Genomic DNA, 27939 nt, shown 5'->3' with positions numbered 1-27939 from the left:
TTTTTTTTTATAGGAAATTAGATAATATGATTAAAACAATGGTATCTGAAGAAAGCCCTTCTTGTCCTGAAAAAAACAACATATAATTTGTGTGGGTTCACTAAATGAGTGAAGAGAAAATTACATCTAAACACGAACACCGCAAAAGTGTTAAAACAGCCTCGGTCCCAATGGTACAAAAGGTAAAACACAGCCTGGTCCTTAAGGGGTTAAACACGCAAGTTTATATCCTTGGTGGGGATCATTCCACCTACGCCAGAAGGTGTGAGCAATCCATTTATTGCTCACCATATTGTGAGTATATAGTGAACTGTTTTTATTTGTTTTATTCATTTTACATATACAGAAAGCACTATGCCTATTTCTGTTTAACTTTATGTGCACCCTATCCTGAGAACCAAAAAAAAAGAACTACACAGGACTGCTGCTAAAGATATCCCCAGGCGAGGATTGTATCGCCCATGCAAGTATTGTGGGACTAATTGCTTAAGTCCCCCAAAAATGTGAGTACCCATTCGTTAACTCTTTACCACACGGTGCCAGCCACATATTATATTACTGTGACTTTCTTCTCCTCTATGCGCAACCACTATCCCCTGTGACCTCCAAAACTCTACTTGTATTTATTGCCCTATAACTTGCAAAAAAAACCAACAAAACCTTTGGTATTTCTAAGCACAGAATCTATTTAGCAGGTTTCTTCATTGGCATTTGTAGATGAGTAAAAGATCTTTTAAATAAAAGTGAATTTTTAAAAAAAATTCATTATTTTTTTTGTGTGTGGGTACACTAAATAGGAGACGAGAAAATTACCACTAAACACGAGCACCACAAAAGTGTTAAAACCATGGTCACAAAGGGTACAAAAAACAACAGCCTGGTCCTTAAGGGGTTAAATACTTAAAGGGATTTAACAAAGTACAGGAGGCAAGCTTATTTGAAAGGTGGAGTAATGTTAGAACAAGAGGTCATGGTCTAAAACTTGAAGGCCAGAGGCTTAGATGGAACATAAGGAAGTTCTGCTTTACTCAGAGGGTAGTAGATAAATGAAACAGTCACCTAGCATAACCGGTGGAGGCTAATACAGTGAGGGAATTTAAACAGGCATGGGATAGACATAAAGCTTTCTTCACTATAGGACCTGACCAAAGGCTAATAGGGGTTTAAACCCCTGACATCAGGAAAACCGGACAGACTAGATGGGCCGAACGGTTCTTATCTGCCATTAAATTCTATGTTTCTATCTGTTCATCAAAAGAAAAAAGTCTTAATGCATCACACAATACCAATTAGTAGAATAATAAATACTTTATAGTGTATTATATATTATATTATGTGGGGGGGGGCCTCTACGTGTTAACTTAATTGAGAACCTCTTTAAATGTTATTTGAAATTAATTTTAGAATTTATAATAATGCAATGTTTACAGCTTTAAAACCTATAAATATAACAATTTAACAAGAATATTCTATAATACTTGTTTCCCCACCCATTGTGTGGGGGATGGGAGAAAAAAACCTTTAATTTTGGGAGATTATCCTATTATGTTTTAAATTCCTATCAAATTGTTTATCGAAACATTTTGGACTGTAATACTTTAACCCCTTAAGGACCAGGCTGTGTTTTACCTATTGTACCATTGGGACCGAGGCTGTTTTAATACTTTTGCGGTGTTCGTGTTTAGATGTAATTTTCTCTTCACTCATTTAGTGAACCCACACAAATTATATGTTGTTTTTTTCAGGACAAGAAGGGCTTTCTTCAGATACCATTGTTTTAATCATATCTAATTTCCCATAAAAAAAATAATAAAATATGATGAAAAATGTAAAAAAAACCCACGTTTTCTGACTTTTACCCCAAAAATCTTTTACTCATCCAAAAAAGCTAATGAAAAAACCTACTAAATATATTCTACTATTTGTCCTGAGTTTAGAAATACCCAATGTTTTTATGTTTTTTTGCTTTTTTCTGCACGTTATGGAGCATTAAGTACAGGTAGCGTTTTGCTATTTCAAAACCATTTTTTCCAAATCTGGTAATTCTTCCCCCCATGTGCCATTTCGTGTATCTTTGAAGCCGGCCAATGCAATTTACCCCATCAAATCATATATTTTTGAAAACTAGACACCCCAAGGTATTTCAAATGCTAGTATTTTAACCCTTTCCATGCATAAGATTCTACCACCAGCCTTTGCCACACTTTGTGTTAGTATTTTTTTGGTATTTTTTTTTACACAAATTGTACTTTGGGTATACATTTATAGCTCCAGGTATACGTCACTATCAAACAACACCCTAATATGTGTTCAATAACATCTCTCGAGTACAGTGATACCACCCATGCATGGGTTTGACTGCTGTTTGGGGTTAAAAGGCCACATTTGGGAAGTGCGCTTTTTTTCCCCTATTTTGGTCAGTCTGTGCCTATGCCCTATCTTTGAGCCTGGCCACTACAATTTACCTCATAAAACCATATATTTTTGAAAACTAGACACCCCAAGGTACTTAAAATGGTAGTATTTAACCCTTTCCATGCATCAGATTCTACCACCAGCCTTTGCCACACTTTGTGGTAGTATTTTTTTTTATTATTTTTTTCACACAAATTGTACTTTGGGTATAAATTTATAGCTCTAGGTATACGTCACTATCAAACAACACCCTAATATGTGTTCAGGAACATCTCCCGAGTTCATTCATACCCCACATGTATGCGTTTGTCTGGTGTTTGAGGTTAAAATGCCACATTTTGGAAGTGCGCTTTTTTTTCCCCCCCATTTCGGTCAGTCTGTGCCTATGCCCTATCTTTGAGCCCGGCCACTCCAATTTACCCCATCAAACCATTCATTTTTTTAAATTAGACACCCCTTGGGTATTTGAAATGCTTTTATTTAAATTTTTCCACGTCAGGATTTTTGGGAAGATACAGCGCTAATTTTAGCACTTGCTCATAATAATAAACTTTATTTTTTTATTTTATTTATTTTACTCTTTTTGGACTTTTTTTTTACATTTTGCTGGAACTGGATAGTTCCTCTAAAGCATAATAATTTTTAAATGTTACCATGTTTTTTTTAAGCTTTTTCTTTTTTTATTTTTTTCTTTTTTTCTTTTTTTTATTTTTTTTTTAAATATTTTACTAATCACATAGTGATTAGAAAGCTGGCCTCCATTGACTTGTATGGTTGAATGCAGTACCTGTATTCAACCAGCAAGTGGAGCCAGAGTTCTCTAGAAGGTCAGGAGACTGTCTAGCGAACTTTTTCAACTTTATTATTTTTTTCCCGGACCGCCGCCATCTTGCGGATGGTGAAGACTGCGTGCAGCTGCGGCTGTGACCGCTCTCCGGAGCGGTCACAGTCCATCAAGAGGTAAGTGTTTGGTGTCGCTGGATGCCTCCTGATCGAGGCATTCCAGCGACACCATTGAAGTTTAGGAGGTGATCGTTGATCGCCTCCTAAACGCTTTTAAAACGGGCGTCCGCCGCCATACAATGTATGGCGGCTGTTGACGCCCCGGGGAGGGGCCAGACATGGCCCATCATGCCGATCTCGGTGTTGCTGAATGCCTCGACATCGAGGCATTACAGCAACACCGTTTAAGCTTAGAAAGTGATCATTGATCACTTTCTAAGCTTGTTTAAGTCTGATGACGTGTCAGGCACGTCATAGGTCGTTAAGTGACCGTTTTGCATGACGTGCCTGACCCGGCAATGGACGTTAAGGGGTTAAGATTCAGAGAACCACCTAATTCCGATTTTGTATTATGCAGGTTTGTTTGGATTATAGAGGATTCCAGATTTTTCAACAAGCCTTCCGAGACATTGGATTTTCCATCTACTTGAAAGAAAACTGTGTTGTTCACCCTTTTTGGTATGAAGAATGATCCACAAAGGTTCTGTTAAGTCAACATTTATTTATTCCAGTTCTGTATCATGACACATTAGGTGCTTGCTTTGCATTCTACTCTGGGTGTCTGCAGTTCTGGCTCTTGCTGAGGCATGATGTCACTTCCTGTTATCTGACCCTTATGCATATTCATAAGGCTCAGCTCAGCACATCCTTCCTTTTCTAAACAAAACAACAACAAAAACATAATAATTGAACTATTGTTGCAAAACAAGATGTCTACATTTTCTGACACGTCAATCAACATATAACACATAAATTGAGTATAACACAAAATGAAGTAGAAATGAGTTTAGGGTTAGTTTGCAGTTAACATTCTTCAATGAGTCTTTGTGGCCTTCTGATCGCTCTGCCACTTGATGTATGTTGGTTCCCCTGTGAAGACTGCGGTAGAGTTCCACCTGTATAATGTTCTGGGGCATGAATGCCCTCTGCATTGTCATTATCGTCAAAAGATGACTCATCACCAAAAATTGGATCACGGTCAATTACATTCTGCTCATGTTGTATTTCAGGACAATCCTTTTCTGAATCCTCGGTATTGCTTAACAAATCCATATCCAGTGACTGTGTTTGGTCCAGAGAAAGATTTGGTATCTTCAATAAATGTTTCCGATTACGTCTCAAAATCACTCCGTTATTTGTCTTTACTTCAAAGGACCTGTCTGAGACTTGACGCAGTACTACAGCTTTATTCATCCAACGTTGACTTGTCCAGATCTTTACAGTGTCCCCAATGTGCAGCATTTGTACATTCTTTGCACTTTTGTCATAGTTCCTTTTCCGACGTTCCCTTATTTCTTCCTTCTTTGCTATGTAGGAAGTGGGCAAGTGTCTGTTAGAATGATACTGAGTCAAATTCAATTGTGGTAGCTTTGTCTTTATCTGACGCCCAAAAAACAATTCCGCAGGAGATTTGCCCCCCCCAAAGGTGTAGCTCGATAATTAAGCAAAGCTACTTGTGGTTCTTCACCGGAGTGACTAGCCTTTTTAAGTAATCTTTTAAGGATTTTGACACCGCACTCAGCTAATCCATTACCTTGAGGATATTTGGGACTTGATGTTTTGTGAAGAAATCCAAACTCCTCAGAAAATGCCTTAAAGTACCTGCATGAGAACTGTGGTCCGTTGTCTGTTTTTATAATTGTAGGGATGCCAAACCGTGAAAATATAGCTCGTAATTTCCTGCATACATGCTCTGATGATGTATTCCTGAGTTCGGCAACCTCTGGGTACGATGAGTAGGAGTCCAGCATAGCTAGGTAATCGTGTCCATCGAGTGAAAACAAATCCACTCCCACCGTATGCCATGGAACCTTCACCATATCTTCTTGCAGTAGAGGTTCTTTAGGACTGGCAGGCTGAAATGACTGACAAGTGTGACATGAAGAGACTAGGGCTGCTATATCACTCATCATTGAAGGCCAGAAAAGAACTTCCCTTGCTCTCCTCTTGCATTTTTGTATCCCTAAATGTCCTTCATGTATTTTTTGTAGCAGGTCACGCCTGAGAGAAACTGGAATTACCAATCTCCTGCCTTTCAAGAGTACATTGTCAAGCACTGATAGTTCATCCCTGTGTGCCAAGTATTGTTTAGGCATGTATATTTTCTTATTTGTCGAATGTATGGCTTGTATCACATTTTGAAGTGTTTCATCCTCTGCAGTTGCCTGTTGCAGTTTTTTTCCACATTACTGGTGAAAACACTCCAGACATTACAACGCTATTAATATGAACATCCACATCAGTATCAATTCCATCATCAGGAGACCTGGTTCGTTCAGACCAAATCCTAGACAGGGTATCTGCGATTAAAAGATGTCTGCCAGGAGAGAACTCCAATGTATAGTCATATTTTTGCAGCTTGAGCAGCAGTCTCTGAATTCTAGGTGGAGCTTTCCATAATTCCTTGTGAGAAATTGTGATTAATGGTTTATGATCCGTTTCAATTGTAAAGGAAGTGCCATAAACAAAATTGTGAAATGCTTCACAGTCAAACGCTATGCCAAGCGTCTCCTTTTCTATCTGGGCATACTTGTATTCTGTTTCTGTGAAAGCCCTGGCAGTGTATGCAATAGGCCTCCACCCTGTGCCATCATTTTGTAACAGAACAGCACCAAGTCCATCTTTCGATGCATCTGTGGAGATTTTTGTTTTAAGTCAGGCATCAAAAAACTGTAGAGTAGGAGCTGTCATTAGCAATTCCTTTAATAATACAAATTCAGCCTCATGCTCTTTTCCCCAGTGCCACCCAGCAGCTTTTACTAGTAAACCTCTCATGTGTTTAGTTTTGTCTGATAGATTGGCAATGAACTTGCCCAAGTAGGTTACCATTCCCAGGAATCTTTGTAAATCTTTCTTGTTTAAAGGACTTGGCATGTTTTCAATAGCCTTGACCTTGGTAGGGTCAGGCTTCACTCCAGAATTTGAGATGATCTCTCCCAGGTAAAGAATCTCTGATTGAAGAAATCTACACTTTGTTTGGTTTAACTTTAATCCCTTTTCATGTGCAATCTGTAGTACTTTCTCAAGTCCTTCATTATGCTCAGCTTCATTAGTACCCCAAATCAGAATGTCATCAATGTATACTTTGACACCTTCTACCCCATCAAACAGTTGTTGAATGGTTCGGTGAAATATTTCGGGCGCTGAACACAGACCAAACGGAAGACGCTTGAAACAGTGCCTTCCAAAAGGTGTATTGAAAGTACATATGCGCCTGCTTCCTTTCTCCAGAGGGACCTGCCAAAATCCATTGGAGGCATCGAGAACTGTAAACAGCTGGGCACCTGCCATCTCCCCTAGGATTTCATTTCTTGTGGGAATTTGGTAATGCTCCCTTTTAATACTGGCATTTAACTCTTTGGGGTCCAGACACAACCTTAGGGAACCATCCTTTTTTGCCACAATAACCAAAGAATGAACCCATTCCGTTGGTTCATGTACCTGGACATCCATCTTTATCAAGCGCTGTAGCTCTTTTTTAAGTTTGTCTCGTAGGGCTACTGGTACTTTGCGAGGAGCATGAATCACCGGCATTGCTCCAGTCTTTAAGGCAATTTTATATTTAATGGGAAGTTTTCCAAGTCCACTGAAAACATCCTTATACTTTACAAGTAAGGTAGCGATGCTCTTGTGTTTCAGTTCTGTAATCTCAAAGAGCTTGGTGAGCAGTCCTAACTGTTGTATAGACTGTAATCCAAGCAAAGGAACCTTTTCTCCAGGAACCACAACAAACTGGTGTTTTGTGACTGTAGAGTTATGCTTTAGGGTAAGTATGCATTGACCCACAGTTGGAATGTCAAGTCCATTATATGCCTTCAGTACTTTAGTTTGTTTCTGAAGTTTAGGTTGTAGTTTTTTCCATAGAGCCTCTGGAATAACATTGGGATCTGCTCCAGTATCTACTTTAAATGGTATCAGTGTACCATGTGCTTCCACCTCTATAATCTATTCTTTAGCTGGCATAGGCAGTTGTTTGACCATGTCCACAAAAAGATCTTCATCACTAGAGTCAGACGTATATGTTTTAACAGCATGTAGCTGTGTAGCTTGCTTACACTGTGAGGCAAAGTGATTATATTTTTTGCAGATCCTACATTTCTGTCCATATGCTGGACATTTGTGAAGCTCATGATCTTTGCCACATTTCCCACATGACATATCTCTGTGCTTTGCATCTTGTATATCCACTTTATTCCTCCGTCTCCTCTCTGACAGGTGTCGAGTGGACAATCCTCTTGAATATGTAGGTCTGTGTGTTCTTACATCATTAACCACGTCCTGACTATCTTGCTTACATAAGACACCTAGTTGTTGTCGGGACTGCTCTGCAGACTGACAAATGAACACAGCTTTTTGCAGAGTCAAATCACAATCCCTTAGTAGCCTCTCACGTGTTTTATTACTGTAGCAGCCTATCACAAGCCTATCTCTGATTAAAGATTCTTGCAGAGTGCCATAGTTACAAGACCTGCTTTTTAATTTGAGGTCAGTGAGAAACTCCTCCACTGTCTCGTGTGGTTGCTGAACCCTGGAGTTAAACACAAAACGTTCATATGTCTCATTTTTCTTAGGTGTACAATATGCAGAAAATCTTTCCATAACTATTTCATAGTTCTCACTATCAGTTTCAGATAATTGAAAACTGTTATATATGTCCAAAGCTTCTGCACCAGCAACAGTTAAAAGCAATGCTACTTTCTGATCACTTGTGTTTGTTGCTTTCATATACAGGCTAAATCTTTGCTGGAATGATCTCCACACTTCTTCCAGATTACCCACAAACCTGATTTCAGGAGGTGGCTTCAGACTATCTGTTCTCACTGGTAAACTCTGTGAGGTTTGCTGGCCATGAGGTGTGAGGCTCATTTCTGCTCTTTGTTGCAGATCCATGCTTCTTTATTTGTTTGTTGCTTTTACCTGGAGAACCCCACTTCTGGTACCATGTGTTGTTCACCCTTTTTGGTATGAAGAATGATCCACAAAGGTTCTGTTAAGTCAACATTTATTTATTCCAGTTCTGTATCATGCCACATTAGGTGCTTGCATTGCACTCTACTCTGGGTGTCTGCAGTTCTGGCTCTTGCTGAGGCATGATGTCACTTCCTGTTGTCTGACCCTTATGCATATTCATAAGGCTCAGCTCAGCACAAAAACTGAAACAATTTTTATCCTTCCTGGTCCCTGTTTTCCCTTATTTTCTTTTTCATATCCTCCAGAGAAATATGAAACAAGACAGGAAGTGTTTCAAAAGGGCCTGCTAAGTAAAAAAAAAAAAGGTCACCTGGCTATCAGGAACATGGGGGGGGTGTTTGGTACCTGTATGCTTGTAGTAACATGGGGGACGTGATCACCCAGAGTTCTTAACGTACAAGGTACCATAACAAAATATGATGTATTAAAATATCAGGAAGGAGTTTGCAGCCAGGTTTTCTTTGCGACCTAGCTCAGAGTGTTGAAAGGTGCCTGGGATACATACTCCTCTCGTGACACCACATGGGTGGTCTCACAGAGACGAAGGTAAAAGATTCCTATAAGAATTAGAACCCGAGAATAAAATGTTTAATTTCCCTGACAGGGGATTTAACATCTGGAGATTCCTGGAGATTATTTTACTTTTTTAGAAGTGTAAGTTTTCTGTGTTTTATCCTTATCTTACCATTATTATATTTAAATATAAAGTAATCAGCTGGGTCTTTGTGCTCTAAATTTCAAATACCTTGCTTTCAGACATAGCTGGAGTTAAGAGTTTGAACAGTGCAGGGGGTTACCAAAGCCTCTTAAGTATTTTTAAAGACCTTAAACAGAACTTGGTGGTGGGAGAACAAAGTTTTGAGGTTGTGGGGTGAATAGGTGTGGGGTTAAGGTGTACAGTAGTTGCTTAGTAGAGGCAGGTTTTTACCATTAACACCACAGTGAGAGTCGGCAGGGAAGTGGGTAGTGGTTAGCTGCTCCTGTTGCTATGGGTTTCAGGGGTTCCTGTCACAGACTGGTGGCTGTGCCAGTAGGGGCAAATACCCTCTTGGAGGAAAAGCAAGGATGCTCGGATTGCTGCATTTGTGGATTATAATACTCACATAAGTGGATCTGAGAAACAAGATTTGCTACCTTTTGGGCACATAATAACCCTAATCCCCATATTAGAACGGACTCTAGTTTGTCAGATAAACTAAATCTTTTGCCCCCTGTTGATCCAAGTCTCAGGCCCCAGCTCATTCTCCAGGCAGCACAAGCTGACAGGGAGACATTAGAAGAGGAAGTATAAAGAGGAGAGTACTGTGTAGTTTTTTAAGAAAAGATCAAACGCTATTTTACAGCATTGTTTCCAAGGGTGCCAATATTAGTGAAAAGCACTGTATCAACATTGCATCTGGTGCCATGCATGGATACGTGCAAGCAAGGAAGGGACCAGCATACCAGCCATCCAACAAAAAGCAGGAGGGAAATTTTCTTCAAGCAGCCAAACAAGCTGGCGTCAGATCAGGCCATTGATATCTTCAACGTACAATGGGATGGAAATGCAAATAGGGGTCACCCAGCAGTTTTATTTGTTGGAGGGCTGGAAAAGGGAAAGCAGACCCCAGGTCACTGTAGGATTCAGGGATACTGCAGCTGCTTCTATCCTGGTACATCCAGAAGTCGTGAGCTCTGAGGATATGATCCTAAAAAAACAAACAAAAAAAAAAAACACATGGCAATCATCACCTCAAGGAACTGGAGGTGTATGCATTGCAATGCCAATGGCACATGTGTACCTCGATTGAGATGCAAGTAAATGATGGGGGTGTCTGAGGATATTCCCATCAATGTCATCATGAGGACAGACTGGAGGAGGGATAGTCGGGAGAGAGGCCGGTAAGTAGGTTGTTGCAGTGGTCTAGACGGGAGATTACGAGGGAGTAGATTAGTTGTTTTGCTGTGCTGGCAGTCAGGAATGGCCGAATTTTGGAAATGTTGCGTAGTTGATTGTGGCAGGATTTAGAGAGTGATTTGATGTGAAGGATAAAAGATAGGTTTGAGTCTAGGGTCACTCCGAGGAAGCGGACTTGTGGTGAAGGAGAGATAGTGGTACCGTCGACAGTGATAGAAAGGTCAGAAAGGGGAATAGTTAGAGGGAGATGCCAGATAAGCAGCTGCTGATCTGAGAGAGGACAGACGCAGAGAGATTGGGGGTCTAAAGATGGATTTGTGTGTCGTCTGCATAGAGGTGGTATTTGAAGCCAAAGCTGTTGATAAGTTTTCCAAGTGAGGAAGTATAGATGGAAAATAGTAGAGGACCCAGGACAGAACCCTGAGGTACTCCAACAGACAGAGGCATTGAAGGGGAGTCGTCGTGAGCAAAAGACACAGAGAAGGATCTGTTGGAAAGATACGAGTTAATCCAGGATAGAGCAGTGTCACAGAGACCAAGAGAGCTGAGAGTCTGTAGGAGGAGGGGGTGGTCGACTGTGTCGAGAGCAGCAGAGAGGTCGAGTAAGATTAGGATAGAGTAGTGGCCATTGTTTCTAGCAGATAGAAAGTTATTTGTGACCTTGATGAGAGCAGTTTCAGTCGAGTGCTGTGGGCGGAAACCAGATTGCAGGGGGTCAAGCAGGGAGTTTGAGGACAGAAAGTGGGTTAGACGGTCGTAGATTAGTTTTTCTAAGAGTTTAGATGTTATTGAAGTAGTGATATGGGGCGGTAGTTAGGGGAATTTGGGTCAAGACGTTGTTTCTTTGGGGATGGGAATATGCCAGTAGAGAGTGAGGAGTTGAAGATGGCAGGAATAAGGCTAGAGGAAAGTGATGCAATTAGGTATGAAGGGATGGGGCCAAGAAGGGCATGTAGTTGAGGGGGAAGAAGCTGAGAGGCAGAGGGGTTGAATTAGGAGGAATGTGGAGACCATGCACTGCAATGTTGTTGCGTATGGATTGTGGTTTTTTTGGAAATAGTCTGCAAGATCTTGGGCACTAAAGGCAGCTGAGGGAGGTGGTGTGGGGCGAGGAGAGAGTGGAAGGTGGAGAAAAGTTGTTTGGGGTTGTAGGAGAGAAGAAATGAGGGAAGAAAAGTATGTTTGTTTAGCTAGCTGAAGGGCAGATGTGTAAGCGTGGAGGATGAACTCGTACTGGTTGTAGTCAGCTTCGGAGTGAGATTTCCTGAAGTCACGCTCAGCAGTGCGGGAGCATTTTCGTAAATAGCGTGTCTGCCTTGAGTGCCAGGGCTGAAGCTGACAACATCGAGCTTTGCAAAGTTGCCCCCCCGCCGAATTTGCAACTGCCGACTCCCTACCGGGAAGCTGGGAGATTTCCCAGTGGACCGGCTGATCTGGGGACCGGTGGATCGCGATGCCGCGCTGCGACGCCTCTGACAGCTGCAACGCTGAGGCTCTTCATCACGCCCCCTTGAAGACGAGACGTGACGCTTGCGGGGGCGGGCTCACACAGTCATCGGAGCTCCTCGTGTCCAGTGAGTTCCGAGTGCAGAGCAGAGAGGAGGCTGAGCAGAGAAGTTCGCCGGAAAAGCAAGAATAAATACGGAATTACGGATTCTACGGTATTAATAAAATTGTTGCTCTGTGGGACTCTAATGTGGTGTGGACATATTTGAAATCTAAATAACGTACTAAAGGGGGCTGGCTGGGGGGGCATAAGTGCACAAGGCAGTAGGGCCGGGGTAACTGTAAACAAGAGAGGGCTGGGTGGGCTGGGCATCATATATAAAGGAATACTAAAGGGGTTCCTGGCTAGGGGCATAATTGTGTGGGGGCATAACTACACAATAGAGGCAACATACAAGTGTGTGGGAGTATTAAAACATAATGGGGGTTTGGGATCACATAAATCAATACATAATTGGGGCATAAATAAACAATGTGGGGCTGGCTGGATGGCACAAATACAAGGGGATGTGACAGTGTGGGCATCAGTAAACAAGTAGGGGCTGGCTGGTGGCATCGCATAATCAATACTAAAGGGTGTCTGGCAGGAACATCAATACACAAGTGGGCAACTGGGGCTATCACATAAATCAATACTAAAGGCCCAAAGGGAGGGGCAGGCCGGGGGCATAAATACATATAGCACTGGCTGGAGGCCTTTGACCTTTATACAAGGGTTTGGGGGCACCACATTAATCAATACTAAAGGGGCAAAAACACAGAAGTGGGGATCAATGAAAAAGCAGTGTGGAAAATCCATTCTGTTGTAGGTGTCTGTGTGACAAAGCCTGTCCTGTTGTGTGTGTGTGTATGTCAGTGTGGCACAGCCTGTCCGGGTGTGTGTTTTTGGGTGTCGGTGTGGCAGAGCCTGTCCTGATATGTGCATTTGCGCATGTTTCCTGGCACTTAACTTACAGTAGGAACTATTTCATTTTTACTTATCCAGAGACAAAACCTAGGCCCAGAAATCAGTGAGAGGAAAAGTTAAGGTATTGTGTTATTTACTCTATAATATTTATTTCAAGGATAAGTCGTACTAAATTGTTGTTTCAGGCTTCCCATGTTGATTGACTGTTGTTTTTAGTGGACTGATTACTCCCAATCCCACCTCATACTATCTGCCTCGCACTGATCTCATCTTTATCCAGTACACATGGATGCCATTGAGTTAAGATTCTGTCTGTTCCTCAGTATTTTAACACTTTTGTTTCCTAAGGATTTTAATCTCAATGTGGTATTCTGTTATCATTAAGAAACTATTTAATATATATTTGAGAAATAATTATTCATAGTTATTTGAATGGCAATTAGTGTGACTTCAAACAGGGTATGTGTAAGGGTAGTGGCATGTGCTAACATATATGGGGCTGGTGTCCCAATATTTCCAGGTCTGCTTTTCATTCTCAAAACAAACCTGTGTAGAGTAATGCAGCAGGCTCCATAAAAGGCATAGTATTTTTTTTATGTCTATTTTTGTATGTCAATTTGTTAGCTTGTTTGAGCAGGGCCCTCCTCACCTGTTGTCTCTGTAAGTCACATTGTTATGTTACATACTACTTGTTATGTCCTGTCCACCCATTGTACAGCGCTATGGAATTTGATGGTGCTATATAAAACAATAAATAATAAATGTGTTGTATTTCATGCCTCCTCCAATAAAAATATCTATGTATCTATGTCTATGTATCTGTGTCAGGCAGTGGGTCTGTGTGTGTCAGGCAGTGGGTCTGTGTGTGTCAGGCAGTGGGTCTGTGTGTGTCAGGCAGTGGGTCTGTGTGTGTCAGGCAGTGGGTCTGTGTGTGTCAGGCAGTGGGTCTGTGTGTGTCAGGCAGTGGGTCTGTGTGTGTCAGGCAGTGGGTCTGTGTGTGTCAGGCAGTGGGTCTGTGTGTGTCAGGCAGTGGGTCTGTGTGTGTCAGGCAGTGGGTCTGTGTGTGTCAGGCAGTGGGTCTGTGTGTGTCAGGCAGTGTGGCTGAATTGACAGAATGGAACATTTTCTTTTGTATTTTAGAACCTGCAGAACGTGAAAATAACACCAGAAAATGGACATACGATCTTATTATTCGTCTCTTACAAAAAAGCAGCAATCAGATTCTGCTGCAAAGGAGCAGCAACAGGATGAAAGTCAGCAATCTAACCATCCGGATTTAGAGATTGAATATGTTGAGATTGATTCACCAGAAAGTGATTTTTATGTTGCGGAAGAAGAAGAGGAGGTCCCTGAGGTACTATCAGAGTTTGACGAATCAAGCTTGCCATCAACAAGCTCGCACCAATATAGTGCCCATGGCGAATCCTCCCAATCCTGTGATTATAATCTGTCTTTGGTACATAGACCCACTGGTGGCATCAAGAGCAAGCCACCAGGGCCCCATGACATCAGTCAGTGTGCTACTGAAGGGCCAAAACAACCAATACTAAAAAAATACCCACAGACAAAATTGGGAGCAAGATTTCGTTCTTTCCGACCTCAATGGTTCCAGTCATTTACTTGGCTGGAATACTCAATTTCACAAGATGCAGCATACTGCTTTTCATGTAGATTTTTTTCTGTGTCCAAGTATACTCACGGAGAAATGAAAAAAATACCATTTATTAATGTTGGTTTCTCCAACTGGAAAAATGCCATGGAAAATGAAAAAGGGATGCCACAACATGAAAAGTCTACTGCCCACAAAGAATCCTGTGTAAGCTGGCAGGATTTCAAAATAAACAAAGAAAAGGATACATCCGTTATGAAAGGCCTAAGTAAAGCACATGCCAGAGAGGTGGAAGAAAACCGGCATTACATTAAGACAATTGCTGAAGTCCTTCTTTTAACAGCAAAAAACAAAATTGCTCAAAGAGAACACCGCTACAACTCTGATGAATTAAAGCATGGAAACGTGAGAGAGATCTTATACTTAATTGCTAAAAAAGATCGCGTTGTAGAAAAGAAACTTCATGGGCCAAGAAATGCTCGGTACTTACATCCATCTATTCAAAATGAACTTTTAGGAGTTATGGCTTCAGTCGTTAGAGAAGACATTGCAGAGAGCCTAAAAGACAGTCCTTTTTCTATCCTGGCAGATGAGACAAAAGATTGTAACAAAACCGAACAGCTGTCTGTTGTTGTCAGATATTTTTTTGATCAAGCTGTGCATGAGAGGTTTTTAAAATTTTACAAAGCTGATTGCCTTGATGCCGCATCATTGACAGATTATATATTCAATGTCCTCTCCTCACTAGGGATTGATAAAAATGGATGTGTTGGTCAAGCTTATGATGGGGCTGCAGTAATGAGTGGTAGGGTAAATGGTGTTCAAGCAAGGATTCAAAAAGAGGTGCCTACTGCCCTATATGTTCATTGCATGAATCACCGTCTTAATTTAGCTATTGTTGACACTGTTAAAAATGTAGCTGAAGCATCTGAATTTTTTGCTAAATTGGAGAAGCTTTACGTTTTTTCCAGCACATCCGTGGTTCACTCAGTGTTTGAAAGTGTTCAAAAACAAAATGTCAACAAAACCTATTATGAAGCTAAAACAATTAAGTGATACAAGGTGGACATGCCAATATGCCGCGTGCAAAGCTGTTCTTCAAACACTTGAGCCTCTTTTGGAAACCCTTAAGTTAATAGCTGATGGGAAACATACAGAAAGAAGAATTGAAGCAAATTCCATCAGTATTTTCATTGACTTCAATTTCATTCTTTCACTCGTGCTTTTTGAAAACATATTAAAAAGGACACAGATGTTATCCAATATGCTACAAGCAAAAAATCTTGATTTGGCATCAGCAGTGCTTCTTGTCCAGACTGTCATTCAAGAACTTGAAGAAGTACGAAATGAAGACAAAGGCCCCAGTATAGAATCTTTGCACTCTCCTGCAATAGGAAAAGTTTGGGTGGCTGCAATTGACTTGTGCGTTAAATGCGGAATAGAAACTCCTGACTCTGAAGGAGATGAACCACCTCGCAAGAGAAGAGATCGCAGACCACTTTTGAAGTTAAGGGACAGCGTTATAATGGAAACAGTGGGTCAACGAACACAACTCAGCAAAAAGGATGATTTTATACATCATTTTATCTATGTTGTTCTTGACAAAATAATATCAGACTTAAAATTGTGTTTTTCAAGGGATTCCTTGCTGGTAATGGAAGGCATTCAGGCACTTAACCCAAAAGCGGATTGTTTCTTAAATTTTCAAAACTTGACCTCAATGGCAAAATTCTATGGCTGTAATCTAGAGTATTTAGAAACAGAACTCAAGCAGGCTCTTGTGACCTTGAAGAGGAAAGAGGAATCTGATGGCAACCCTATGCTGTCCCTTTCTTTGAACTGTACAGACTGTGCAAAATTGCATGTGTTTTGCCAGTTAGCAGTGCATCTTGTGAGAGAAGTTTTTCAGCACTGAAATTAATAAAATCCTATTTGCGTACGACAATGACCGAGGAAAGGCTGTCAGATCTTGCCACACTGGCAATTGAGTTTAGGCTCGCAGACAAAATAAACATGGATCAAGTTGTTGACAGGTTTGCATCAATGCATAAAAATTCACGTATAAGTCTGTATTAGGCTACTGTATATGCTTTTGTCAACACCAAAATATTTTCAGTCTACTTTCTAAAGGATACTATTGGCATCAAAGCAACTTTAGCTAAATGAAGCAGTTTTGGTGTTAAAAAGCATGTGTGAACATGCTACTTTTGTTAGATGCTGCACTTATTGTATGTTACAACTTTTAATCCAGTTCTTTGTTAAATTTAATGTTCTATTTTGTTTATCACTGTTCAATGAGCTTGTGCTCTATAAATAATATTTATTAATATTTTTATGTTATTTATTATAAATACCACTTGGCAATTATATTTTGAAAATAAAGTTTTGTTTAAAAAAGATATCTCATTTTCATTTTGAAGTAGGAAGTGGCTGGCTGTGTAAAATTGGTACATAGTACTTAGTATTAGATTAGTAACACACACAAAGACTCAGGGTCTGTTCATTGGTCTTCATTAGTGACGTATTTAAAGTAGGTGAATATTCAATGGTGAAAATTGCAGTTGTTCCAAGGGCGACAAACTTCACAAAAGACATATCAGGGAAGGGGAGCTTTACTGATGAATCATCTCCTGCCATCATTTGAATTATTAGGGTTTTGTACCAGTGGCATGATTTAATGGTGGAAAATATTAGTGCCCCCCAGTTTTGACTGTTGTATCTTATGTGCCCCCCCTATATTTTGTTCCTAGAGTCGCCACTGATCGCCTCCTAAACTCTTTTAGGATATCTGATCCCCTGCATGACAGCAGAGATAAGTTTGATCCAGCCAGCACAATGAGGGCAGCCACCAAAATCAGCTGGCAACCTATTTGCACACTTTTTTTGATAGCATGGTAGCAGGCAACCAACTCCATGCATCACTGTTATAATTTCTATTTTTTTGGTTTACATTTCCTGAAGCCAGCAGCTCTCATTACCAAATGAATGTAAGGGCCCTGTGCGATGGCTCATTGGAGAGGTTGTGTTAACCATATTATAAGGCCGTATGTGCCTTTCAATGATGGTGGCACCCGGGGGATAAAAAAAAACAAAAACAAAAGTACTTATGAGGCAATTAACAATTGCCACATAAGCTCTGCCAAAAAAGTCAGGGGCCCCATTTGATTGCTCCTAGGAACGTTTCAAACTGCCACCTGATAAGAGACATGCTGCCTTTTGAAGCACCCATTCAAAATAAAAGTTAACAAGATGGTCTTTCCATGCAGGTCAATGGAGCCCAGCTCACTAATCACTATGTGATCAGTGAAGTAAAATTTAAAAAACATTAGAAAACAAAAGTGTAAAGATAGCTAAATACCGCATTTGCTCGATTATAAGACGATCCCCCAAATCTGAATATTAATTTAGGAAAAAAAGAAGAAAGCCTGAATATAAGACGACCCTATAGAAAAAAAGTTTTACTAGTAAATGTTAATTCATGTAAACTATGTAAACTATTTTTTTTTTAAATAAAAGCTATGATTGAGATGTTTTTTTTTGTTTTTATTTCCTTTTATTTTCCAACCTGCCCCCCAGTTATGCACATCCAACCCCAGGCTTGCCACTCTGCCCTAGAAATGCCTTTTAACCCTCTAAATGCCACTGTGCCCCATGATATGCCTTTTGACCCCCTATGTGCCACCCTGCCTCCAGAAATGCCTTAGCAGCGGGGGTTGTCTGCGTCCATCGCGCATACACCCTCCAACTGTCAGAGAGAATTCCCAGCACCGGTGCGGGGAACTCTCCTCTCTGACAGTTGGGGAAGGTCTGCACGATGGACGCAGACAACCCCCGCTGCTAACCGCACCTCCTTTCGCCTGCAGCGGAAGTTGCCTACGTGAATCGCGTAGACGTGTACCCGCTGCCCGGACAACACACCGTGGAGTCCGAAGCACCGGTAAGTTGGGGGGAGAAGTGTAAGTAATTAATATGTGGATGAATTGTGTGTTATTTATAGCTAACCCCCAAAAATAGTTGTTTATAAATCATGATTTTTTTTTTTATTTAAGGGAGGGATGCTTAATAAACAATGTTGGTTAATGCGCATCCTTTATATTTGCAGAACCACACCACCAATGGCTGTGACGTGTGACTTTTTCCTATCCTGAATGCTGCATTGTTGAAGATAAAGTAAGTTGAAAAAGATTCAATATGTAATTTGTTGAAAAACAATTGTGTAAAGATAATGTTTTTTTTGGGAGGGGGGGGCCTTAACAGATTCTTGCACCGGGGCCCTGAGGCTGAACTAGTATCTGTAAATGAATGTGTATATGAATTAGTTTTTAGTAGGGCTGCAACTAACGATTATTTTCATAATCGATTAGTTGGCCGATTATTTTTTCGATTAATCGATTAATCGGATAAAAAAAATGAATGTAAATTTTTCATTTATTTAAAATAATGTAATAAACAAATTATATTAAATACAAACAGCATAATAAAAAAAACTTTGATAAAATGCATTTCTTGCCTTTATTTCGCAACCAGCCCCCCCCAATTTATGCACGTTTGAGCCCAGGCTTGCCACGCTGCCTCCCAGACATGCCACGCTGCCCCCCACATATGCCACTCCACGCTGCCTCCCACATATGCCACTCCACGCTGCCCCCCACATATGCCACTCCACGCTGCCTCCCACATATGCCACTCCACGCTGCCTCCCACATATGCCACTCCACTCTGCCTCCCACATATGCCACTCTGCCTCCCACATATGCCACTCTGCCTCCCACATATGCCACTCTGCCTCCCACATATGCCACTCTGCCTCCCACATATGCCACTCTGCCTCCCACATATGCCACTCCACGCTGCCTCCCACATATACCACTCCACGCTGCCTCCCACATATGCCACTCCACGCTGCCTCCCACATATGCCACTCCACGCTGCCTCCCACATATGCCACTCCACGCTGCCTCCCACATATGCCACTCCACGCTGCCTCCCACATATGCCACTCCACGCTGCCTCCCACATATGTCACTCCACTCTACCCCCACATATGCCACTGTGCCTGATACACCTTATACCCCGATACACCACTCCATCCTCCCCAGACATGCCACACTGCCTCCCAGACATGCCACACTGCCCTCCCCACATATGCCACTCCACTCTACCCCCAGATACGCCACTCCACTCTACCCCCAGATACGCCACTCCACTCTACCCCCAGATAAGCCACTGTGGCCCCAGATCTGCCTTATACACCCTGATACACCACTCTGTCCTCCCCAGACATGCCACACTGCCCTCCCCACATATGCCTTATATACCCTATATGCCTTATACCCCCACATATGTCACTCCGTCCTCCCCAGATATGCCTTATACCCCCCAGATATCTCATAGTCCCCTCATAGAGTCACAGACCATACTTTTATAAATAAGTGCTGGGTTAATCTTCACTGCCCCCAGGATTTAGATTTCCCTTAGTTTGCCCCCCTTTATCTCTAACTGCACCTTAAGTTAACTTTAATAAATTAATAAAATTAACCCTCAGTCCTCATTAAATTAACCCTAAACACCCCATTAACCATAACTGCCCCTAAATTAACCCTAAAGACCCCATCAACCCCTAAATTAACCCTAAAGACCCCATGAACCACAACAGCCCCTAAATTAACCCTAAACATACCATTAACCAAAACTGCCTCAAATTAACCCCAAACACTAAATTAACCCTAAACACACCATTAACCATAGCTGCCCCTAAATTAACCCTAAACACCCTATTAACCATAGCTGCCCCTAAATTAACCCTAAACACCCTATTAACCATAACTGTCCCTAAATTAACCCTAAAAACCCCATTAACCATAACTGCCCCTAAATTAACCCTAAAAACCCCATTAACCATAACTGCCCCTAAATTAACCCTAAAAACCCCATTAACCATAACTGCCCCAAAATTAACTCCCACCTCCCCTAACTTTCAGTAGCCCAAATATTAATTTTATACTTAGTTAGATGAGTGTCACAGCCATGTGGTTCTGGCCTTCTGGGAGAAAGAAGGGGCGGGGCCAGTTGTCACAGTGATTACAGGGAGGGACTGGTAAGTAGGAGCTGCTGCTGTGAGTCACTGAAACGGTTTATATAATGAGGGGTATTAAACCCTCATTTAATAATCGATAAAAATCGATTCAACTAATCGATAATGAAATTCGATGGCAACGATTTTCATTATCGATTATTATCGATTTTATCGATTAGTTGTTGCAGCCCTAGTTTTTAGTGTTGTAAAACATAGCCTTATATATCCACATAATTGCATTGATAAACAGGTATATGTAGACAACCCAACCTTTAATCCCCTTTTAGCTACTGAATCTCCCCCTGGCAGCAATCCTGTTAATGGGATTTGTTTACACAATGGAGTTCCTGCCTGTGCTATCTTTGTTTGGCAGCCAGGCTGGAGCCATCTTTGACTACCATGGGGCCCTGTATGACAGGTCATTCTGTCACATCACTTCCCATTTTGCGGGGTTATTCACACGTGTAAGTTCGGGGGTGGCTTACAACTTAAACAGGTATTCAACAAGAAGGGAACATTCAGTGTAAAAATTATACATCCAGTTCTGACCTTAAACTGGTACAGTCCGAACGGAATGATGAACGCTGACTTAGGGGCAGCGTCTTTGGTCAGAGGAATTTGTCAGGACCCCCGGCTTAGGTCGAGGGTAGATACCCATTTGGCCCCGGACAGTTTGTCAAGGAGGTCATCTACTCAGGGCATCGGGTAAGCATCCGTGACAGTCTTTTCGGTAAGTCGTCTGTAGTCCACACAGAACCGGGTGGAACCATCCTTTTAGGGGACGAGGACTACAGAGGAAGCCCAAAGGGGTGCATGAGGGCTCCACGACTCCCAGTACCTTCATTTCCTCTAGCTCTTTGTGAATGTGTCCCTTAACTGCTTCAGGTACCTGGAAAGAGGGTTGACCTAGTGGTCTCTGGCCGGGGGTCCCTACAGGATGGGTGGCTAAGTGTTTTATGCTAGGAAGGGCTGACAATAGGGGGCTATGGGCTTGGAGCATCTTTCGTAATAGAGTGACTTCCTGGGGTTGTAGGGCCGGTCCGATTTGGACCTGAACAAGGGAGCTAGGGGCTAGGTCTTTCGTGGTACAGCTTGAGGACATTGATATGGGACACACGTTTCACCTCAAGGTGTGCCCCTTTTGCTACCACGTACGTGGTGGTCCCTTTCTTGGCAACTACCTGGTATGGTCCCTGCCAAGCTGTCTGCAGTTTATTCTGTCAGATGGGGCGATGTAGGAGTACCTTCTGCCCTAGCTGTAGTTCCCGGGGGGTAGCGTGGTAATCATAGTACTCTGTCTTTTCTGTTCTGAGATGCCCCTGTCCTAGATCCATGAGCTTGGCCAGCTTGTCCCTAAGTTCTACCATGTAAGTGACCACCGGGGTCTCCTTGGGATCCCCCTTTCCTTCCCCAAATTCTCGCAGAATCTCCAGGGGTCCGCGTATGGGTCTACCATACAGTAACTCAAGTGGTGAGAACCCTGTTGATTCCTGTGGAACTTCGCGGTAGGCAAAAAAGAGATGGGGAAGAAACCTTTCCCAATTGGTGTGTTGGGCTATGAAGACTCTGATCATCTGTTTGAGCGTCCCATTAAAGCGCTTATATGACGGACTCGTCCCTTCAGGCACACCGCTGTGGATATTATACAGCCCAACCATCCGTCCCCCTGGAACCCAGTTTCTATGTTATACCCCTTTTTCCTATTGCCCGACCCAGAAGCTGCATCTGCCGCCCAGACTGCCAGGCCCAGTACCAGGACATACAAGTTTTACTTCTGGAACTGCTGGGCGGCTAGAATAGCCTCCTGCCCCACTATGTGTACCAGACAGGATTATTATTATTATCGGTGGAAGATATCAGAGGCTAATCCCTTTATCTCCCCTATTGTTCCTGGGAGACCTGAATCCCCCAGCTAAAGGGGGCGGTTATGTTACTCAGACTTCTCATTCTGTGTGTTGATGTGATTATGTGGATATATATATACCTGTGTCTGCGTACAATAAAGCGTTCGTAATGTTATACCCTACACTGAGTCTCGGCTAGTGACTGGGAAACCGGGGAAAGTGTGTGTTATCCGGGCTAAGGGAGCATAAGACAGCGGAGGTAGTCGGTCGGACTAGCCAGATCCGTGACAGCTTACAGAGTCCATTACCCTGGGGATGATATGGGGTGGTGTGGAAGGCTTTAACGCTGCAGAGGGTCCACACCTGCTGTAGCAATTCTGAGAGGAACTGGGTGCCAGGTGAAGATTCCTATCAAGGCATCAGCCACCGTTTCAGTAGTGATGTTGGGAAGAGCTACTGCCTCGGGGTAGCATAGTCGACCACTGTGAGGATATATCTCTTCCCAGACCTGCTTGGTTTGGCTAGTGGTCCTATAAGGTCAATTGCCACCCTCTGAAAGGGTTCGCTGATCAGGGGTAGGGGATTTAGGGGCACCCAAGAAGAATCTCCTCGTTTGCCTACATGTTGGCATAGATCATAGGTGCGGCAATATTGGGCAGCATCCTGAGGCAATTTTGGCCATAAAAATCCTTTCGCTAGACGGTGACAGGTCTTGCTACTACCTAAGTGACCGGCTAGGGGAGCAGTGTGAGCTAGGGTGAGGAGGGGAGCTCTGTAAAGAGCTGGGACGACTAACTGTAGGGGTGTAGCCGTGTGGGGATCAGAGGCGTCTTCTAAGGGGGACCGGTACACAAGCCAATCTTTCCATTCAATGCGGTCCTTATTTCCCCTGTGTCAGCCCTAGTACGGTACCTTTGTAGCGTGGAGTCAGACAGGAGTGCCTGCTTGAACACTTCTGGATTGAGGCAGGTATCCATTTTCAGCACCCCAGTCCAAGTGGACCCATGCCATGGGAGTTTCATGAACTTGTCCCCCTGCTACTCGAACATCGATTTTGAAATCCAGGGGCTCGATGTTTTCCAGTTGTACGAGGGTGAGGGTAGCCCCGGTGTCCCTCAGACCCTCGGCCTGTCTCCCGTTTACAAGGACCGGCTGATAGTGGTGCCCTCTATTATCCATGTTACGCTGTTGTATGAGGGATACATCCTGGGTATAGCCCCAAACATGGGTACAATGCTCTGTTGAGACGGGGTTATCAACAGGGTCAAAAGACATCAGGTCCCCAGTGACCACAGGGGGGTGGCTCACGCAATGAACCTCTGGCGGTAAGTCTTGGGAGTGATCGCATACCATGCCAGGAGTCATCTTTTGACTTCAAAGTAGTCCTTACTGCACTATTCGGGTATGGCATGATACGCCTCAGCAGCTCTCCCTGTGAGCTTCCTACTAGGGAAGGTACCCAATCTCGGTCCTCTATGTCATGGAGCTTGCACCGATGTTCGAAGTCCTGCAGGAAGCCATCGATGTCGCACTTCAGGTCGTCTAATGTCTTGAAGGACTGATGGGTGACCTTTAGTCTGTTCTTGGTGCTTGTGCTCCGAACTGATGGAGCATCACCACAACTGCTCCTGCTGAGTTGGACCCGCAATTCTTCTGCTCTTTCCCTTTCTGCTGCTTGCGTGATGCGATCCACCACCTCGAAGGGAGGGTTAGCCCCATAGTTGGCTAGCCTCCTTTTCACCCTCTGGTCGACCACATCATGTTCCTCGAGAAGGGGAGGCATATGACCTGTCGAGAAGCTGGATATCATACCCTAGTGCAAGGGGCTAATCGGGCTTTCATCCGCCTGATTTAGGTTTACCAGGGCTGCAATCAATTTGCATTTGTTGGGAGGCCACCCCAAATGTATGGATGTAAAGGCAGAGGAGAGGGGCTGACTTACACAAGATGGCTTTCCTCCAAGCCAAAGTGTTTGGCCTGATGGAGAGGTCATAAAAATTAATTTCTATGTAAGGGCTGTGCCTGAGTGCCTATTTGGAATTCTCCAAATTTAGATTCAATCCCACCTCTTTAAAAAGTAATAGTTTCCTAAATGCAAGCGTGTAGAAAATTCTCAGACACCGCTACCAGTAATCAGTCATCCAGATACTGCACAATTTTTATGCCATCCTTCCTTAACACTGCTGGAATGCCTGAAGATTTGCAAAGACAACTGTCGCTGAGGCAAGGTGGAGTGGTAGTGTCTGAAAACGGAGATACTGAGTTCCTGAAGTGCAAGGAATTGCCACTCGCAAAAATCTCAGGAGTGTTTTCCTTAGAGGCATGGATCTTAAAGATCCAGTGTTGCTTGAAAGTCTCTTGAGGACAAGATCGCTAAGGTGGATTCTAAGGTGGATCTTAAGGACTCCACCGGGAAGAGAGCACACTTCCACTGACACAGAAGATAAAAAATGTTTAGAAAACAATGCCAATTTGGGTGCTTGAACTTATACTTTTCAGATAGTTCTGTCACGTCTGAGGACATCCCACAAAATGTAACGAAATGTAGTAGTCCCCTTAAACACAAGATATAATATCTATGAGATAAAAACTAAAACACCCTGTTTAGACAGCAGGACATAGACAGAATAAGATAGCATACAGAAAACATAGGATTATTAAGGGATAATATTCAGGAATACATTTTGTGTTAGGAGTGACTATTACTTGATGAAGGATAGAACATGTCAGAATAAATTGCATTCCATACAGCGGCAAGTAAAAATATAAATAATGGCGTGGATGTGATTGTTTAAGTTTTCCTAAAGCATGTGATTCCACGTGAAAAGGTTATTGTACAAACTGAAAGACAGGCTTTGGCGATATTGTTTGCACTTAACCAAACACATCTCTGCGAAACCCTACGTGCATTTGCAAGAGAAACCACATAAAAATTTAAGGGACCGCTCAGCAATCATATGCATTAAAGTGCATTTGATTGCTGGAGTGTCCTTTTAAACGTGAAGAACACTAACACTACCAGAAATCAGGGATAAGCAAAGCACCCTTACAAGGACACACACCAGTGTCAGTGGCAAGGTTTATTAAGGTCCACAGAATACCATTAAATTGTCCACCAGAGACCCCAGTAAATGTTCACCATGATTAATGTTGGTTCCTACCTTTAGTAAAAACCCATCCACCCAACACACAATCACTACCAAGTGATGTCTCTTATTATCTGCAGAGTTCTACCCATGTAAATTCCCTACATATCTGTACCTGACAAGAGCTATCATGATTGCTTTCCAACCTCACCTCTGCAAGCTTGTTCTGTAAGTCCATAATTTTGCGTTCATAAATCTTTCTCCGATCAGATACAATTGCCATCAAATTAAACCGTATCTCACCTTCACAGTATCTGTAAGGAAGGAACTTGGTGTAGGTAAAGAAAGTTTGTTTTTTTTTTAATTAAAAATATTAAAGCACACACAATATAAGTTTTAGGGAGGAGGTAAAAGCGAAAACGTCTCCCCTTAAAATTAAGGGGGCAGGAGGCTTATATTTCCCATATAAATCTTGTAGTGCTACCACCGCTGCAAGGCCTACTGGGTAGACATGTGCAAAATAGGTTGCCTTAAGCAGTAAACCAGTATCTAACCTCATGATAATGACAATTCAAGGACAAAACAGCTTTGCGAGTGGTAATCTGGCTTCTGCACCTATGTTAGTAACATAGTAACATAGTTAATAAGGTTGAAAAAAGACCAAAGTCCATCAAGTTCAACCTATATACATATTGTGTCCCTACTGTGTTGATCCAGAGGAAGGCAAAAAAAACCCTTATGAAGCAGATGCCAATTGCCCCATACCAGGGGGAAAATTCCTTCCCGACTCCAAATATGGCAATCAGAATAAATCCCTGGATCAACGTTCTGTCCCTATTAATCTAATATCCATAACTTGTAATAGTTAAACCCTTTAACAATTGATGGCATGCTTGTCACGTCATGAAATTAAATAAGTTTAGAAAGCAATCTTAAAATCGCTTTCTTTGCTTAAGCAGTGTTAGAAAATTTAAAGCAGCAATGTGGCGTAATAAATGAAAATGTTCCTAAACTGGTGTGTCAAGATCTTTTCTACCGGTCTTCTGCTCTGTCCAATTCTCCTTGGAATATGTTTGCACTTACAGGATCGTAGAATTGATCAAACTCTTCAAAATAGAAAGTCCGGTGGTAGAGGGAAAAAAGTATTTTCAAATTTCAGTCCGTGGTAGGTTACGAAACCTACCACAGACTGAAATTTGAAAATACTTTTCTCCTGAGGAAGCCATAGATTGCGAAACGCGTTGAGAGAAGTAGAGAGGAGGAGCAGTTTTTCCTGTCTTTTTTCCCTCTACCACCGGACTTTCTATTTTGAAGAGTTTGATCAATTCTACGATCCTGTGAGTGCATTCTGATTTTTATCAAACACCTTAAGAAGATACTGCACTTTTGGTTTTTTTTTCTATTTTATTCATTTTAGACTAATGGAAGAAATAAAGAAAATATTTTTATTCTGAAGAGCCTCTGATACCATCTGTGTTTGTGAGTGCACTCTTATCACATTTCATTATAATTTCTCTACGTTATTACACTATTATATATTTTTTTTCCACATGTACATGCGCGTCTACGTCTGTTGTATTTGTTGCGGAACACTGAGAGGAGTGTTATTGGGCTGCTGCAGTATTGTGGGAAGTATTTTCTCATACATTTTTCAGTTTTTTCCACATTCGTACTGGTGTTTATCTTTCACCTTTGGGTTTATGTTTACATAATGGAAAGTTTCTATTCACATGTTAAATGGGATGTTAAGGGAAGTTAAAGGTCTCCTTCCATGGACGCTGTCAGTAAAAACAATAAGCAGAGGCTATAGTAATGAAAGAAATTACTTTTGCATTCGCTTCTCTATAACAGGTCTCACTGAACTGATCCATTCATCTTGATTACATACACCTATGAGAAAAGGCAAGCAAAACAGATGAATAATAAACATTAAACATAAGTTAAATATGAAAAATAGCTAGGAATTATCTTTAAGTCTTTCTGTGAGGGCTGAATGGCATACATCAACAGGATAAATATATAAATACATAAAAACAGTTACACTCTGACAACTCTGGCTGCATTTCTCTGTAGCCCAATTTGTTCCAGAGGGGTTTTTCAATTAGCTACAACGGAAGTAATCAGAGATCCCAGAAGAGACTGAACCGTAAGAAAAAAACATATACAATGCTATTTAAAAGTATTTTCTCTCTTCCTGATTTTTGCATACTTGTTACACATAAATGTTTCAGATAAGACTAATTTAATATTAGACAAGAATAAGCCTAGTTAACACAAAAAGAGAAGCCCAGCTACTATCCCGCAGGGCGACACGTGGTTGTGGGTGTCACGGTCAGGTCTACTTGCCAAGCCGTAACGGTGCGGAGGGTTTAGGCATGAAGGAGTTAATAGCCAGGCCTCTGGATTTACTAACTTCACCCCTTAACATGGCATCAGTTATTCCAAATTAACCCCCAAATCCTGCCTGTACCCCCCCCCCCCAGGTAGTCTGCCACCAGTCATGATTTTGATACCAGATTTGTAAATCACCCGAATTAAAATGATCTATTTATATCAACCCACCCCGGGCAAACTAATATATATATATATATATATATATATATATATATATATATATATATATATA

At 42.0% G+C, this 27939-nt stretch overlaps 1 protein-coding gene across 1 annotated transcript in view; it reads right to left on the bottom strand.

The window, feature by feature from the left end:
• The window catches only part of LOC149272838 (ubiquitin carboxyl-terminal hydrolase isozyme L5-like), a gene marked incomplete at its 3' end in the record, with an annotated part of 113781 nt that overhangs the window by 11974 nt on the left and 73868 nt on the right, over positions 1-27939 (bottom strand). The window contains exons 7-8 of the mRNA XM_089506678.1: positions 27140-27203; positions 25525-25627 (exon numbers count right to left, since the gene is read on the bottom strand). Of these exons, the coding sequence (XP_089362804.1) occupies positions 25525-25627; positions 27140-27203 (167 nt within the window). The remainder of the gene's footprint in view (positions 1-25524; positions 25628-27139; positions 27204-27939) is intronic.

Source organism: Sceloporus occidentalis, unplaced genomic scaffold (genome assembly GCF_023333645.1).
Source record: "Sceloporus occidentalis isolate IW3139 unplaced genomic scaffold, rSceOcc1.0.p SCAF_412, whole genome shotgun sequence".
Lineage (NCBI taxonomy): Eukaryota > Metazoa > Chordata > Lepidosauria > Squamata > Phrynosomatidae > Sceloporus > Sceloporus occidentalis.
The sequence above is the reverse complement of the archived record's forward strand: the minus strand, read 5'-3'. Positions and strand labels throughout refer to the sequence as shown.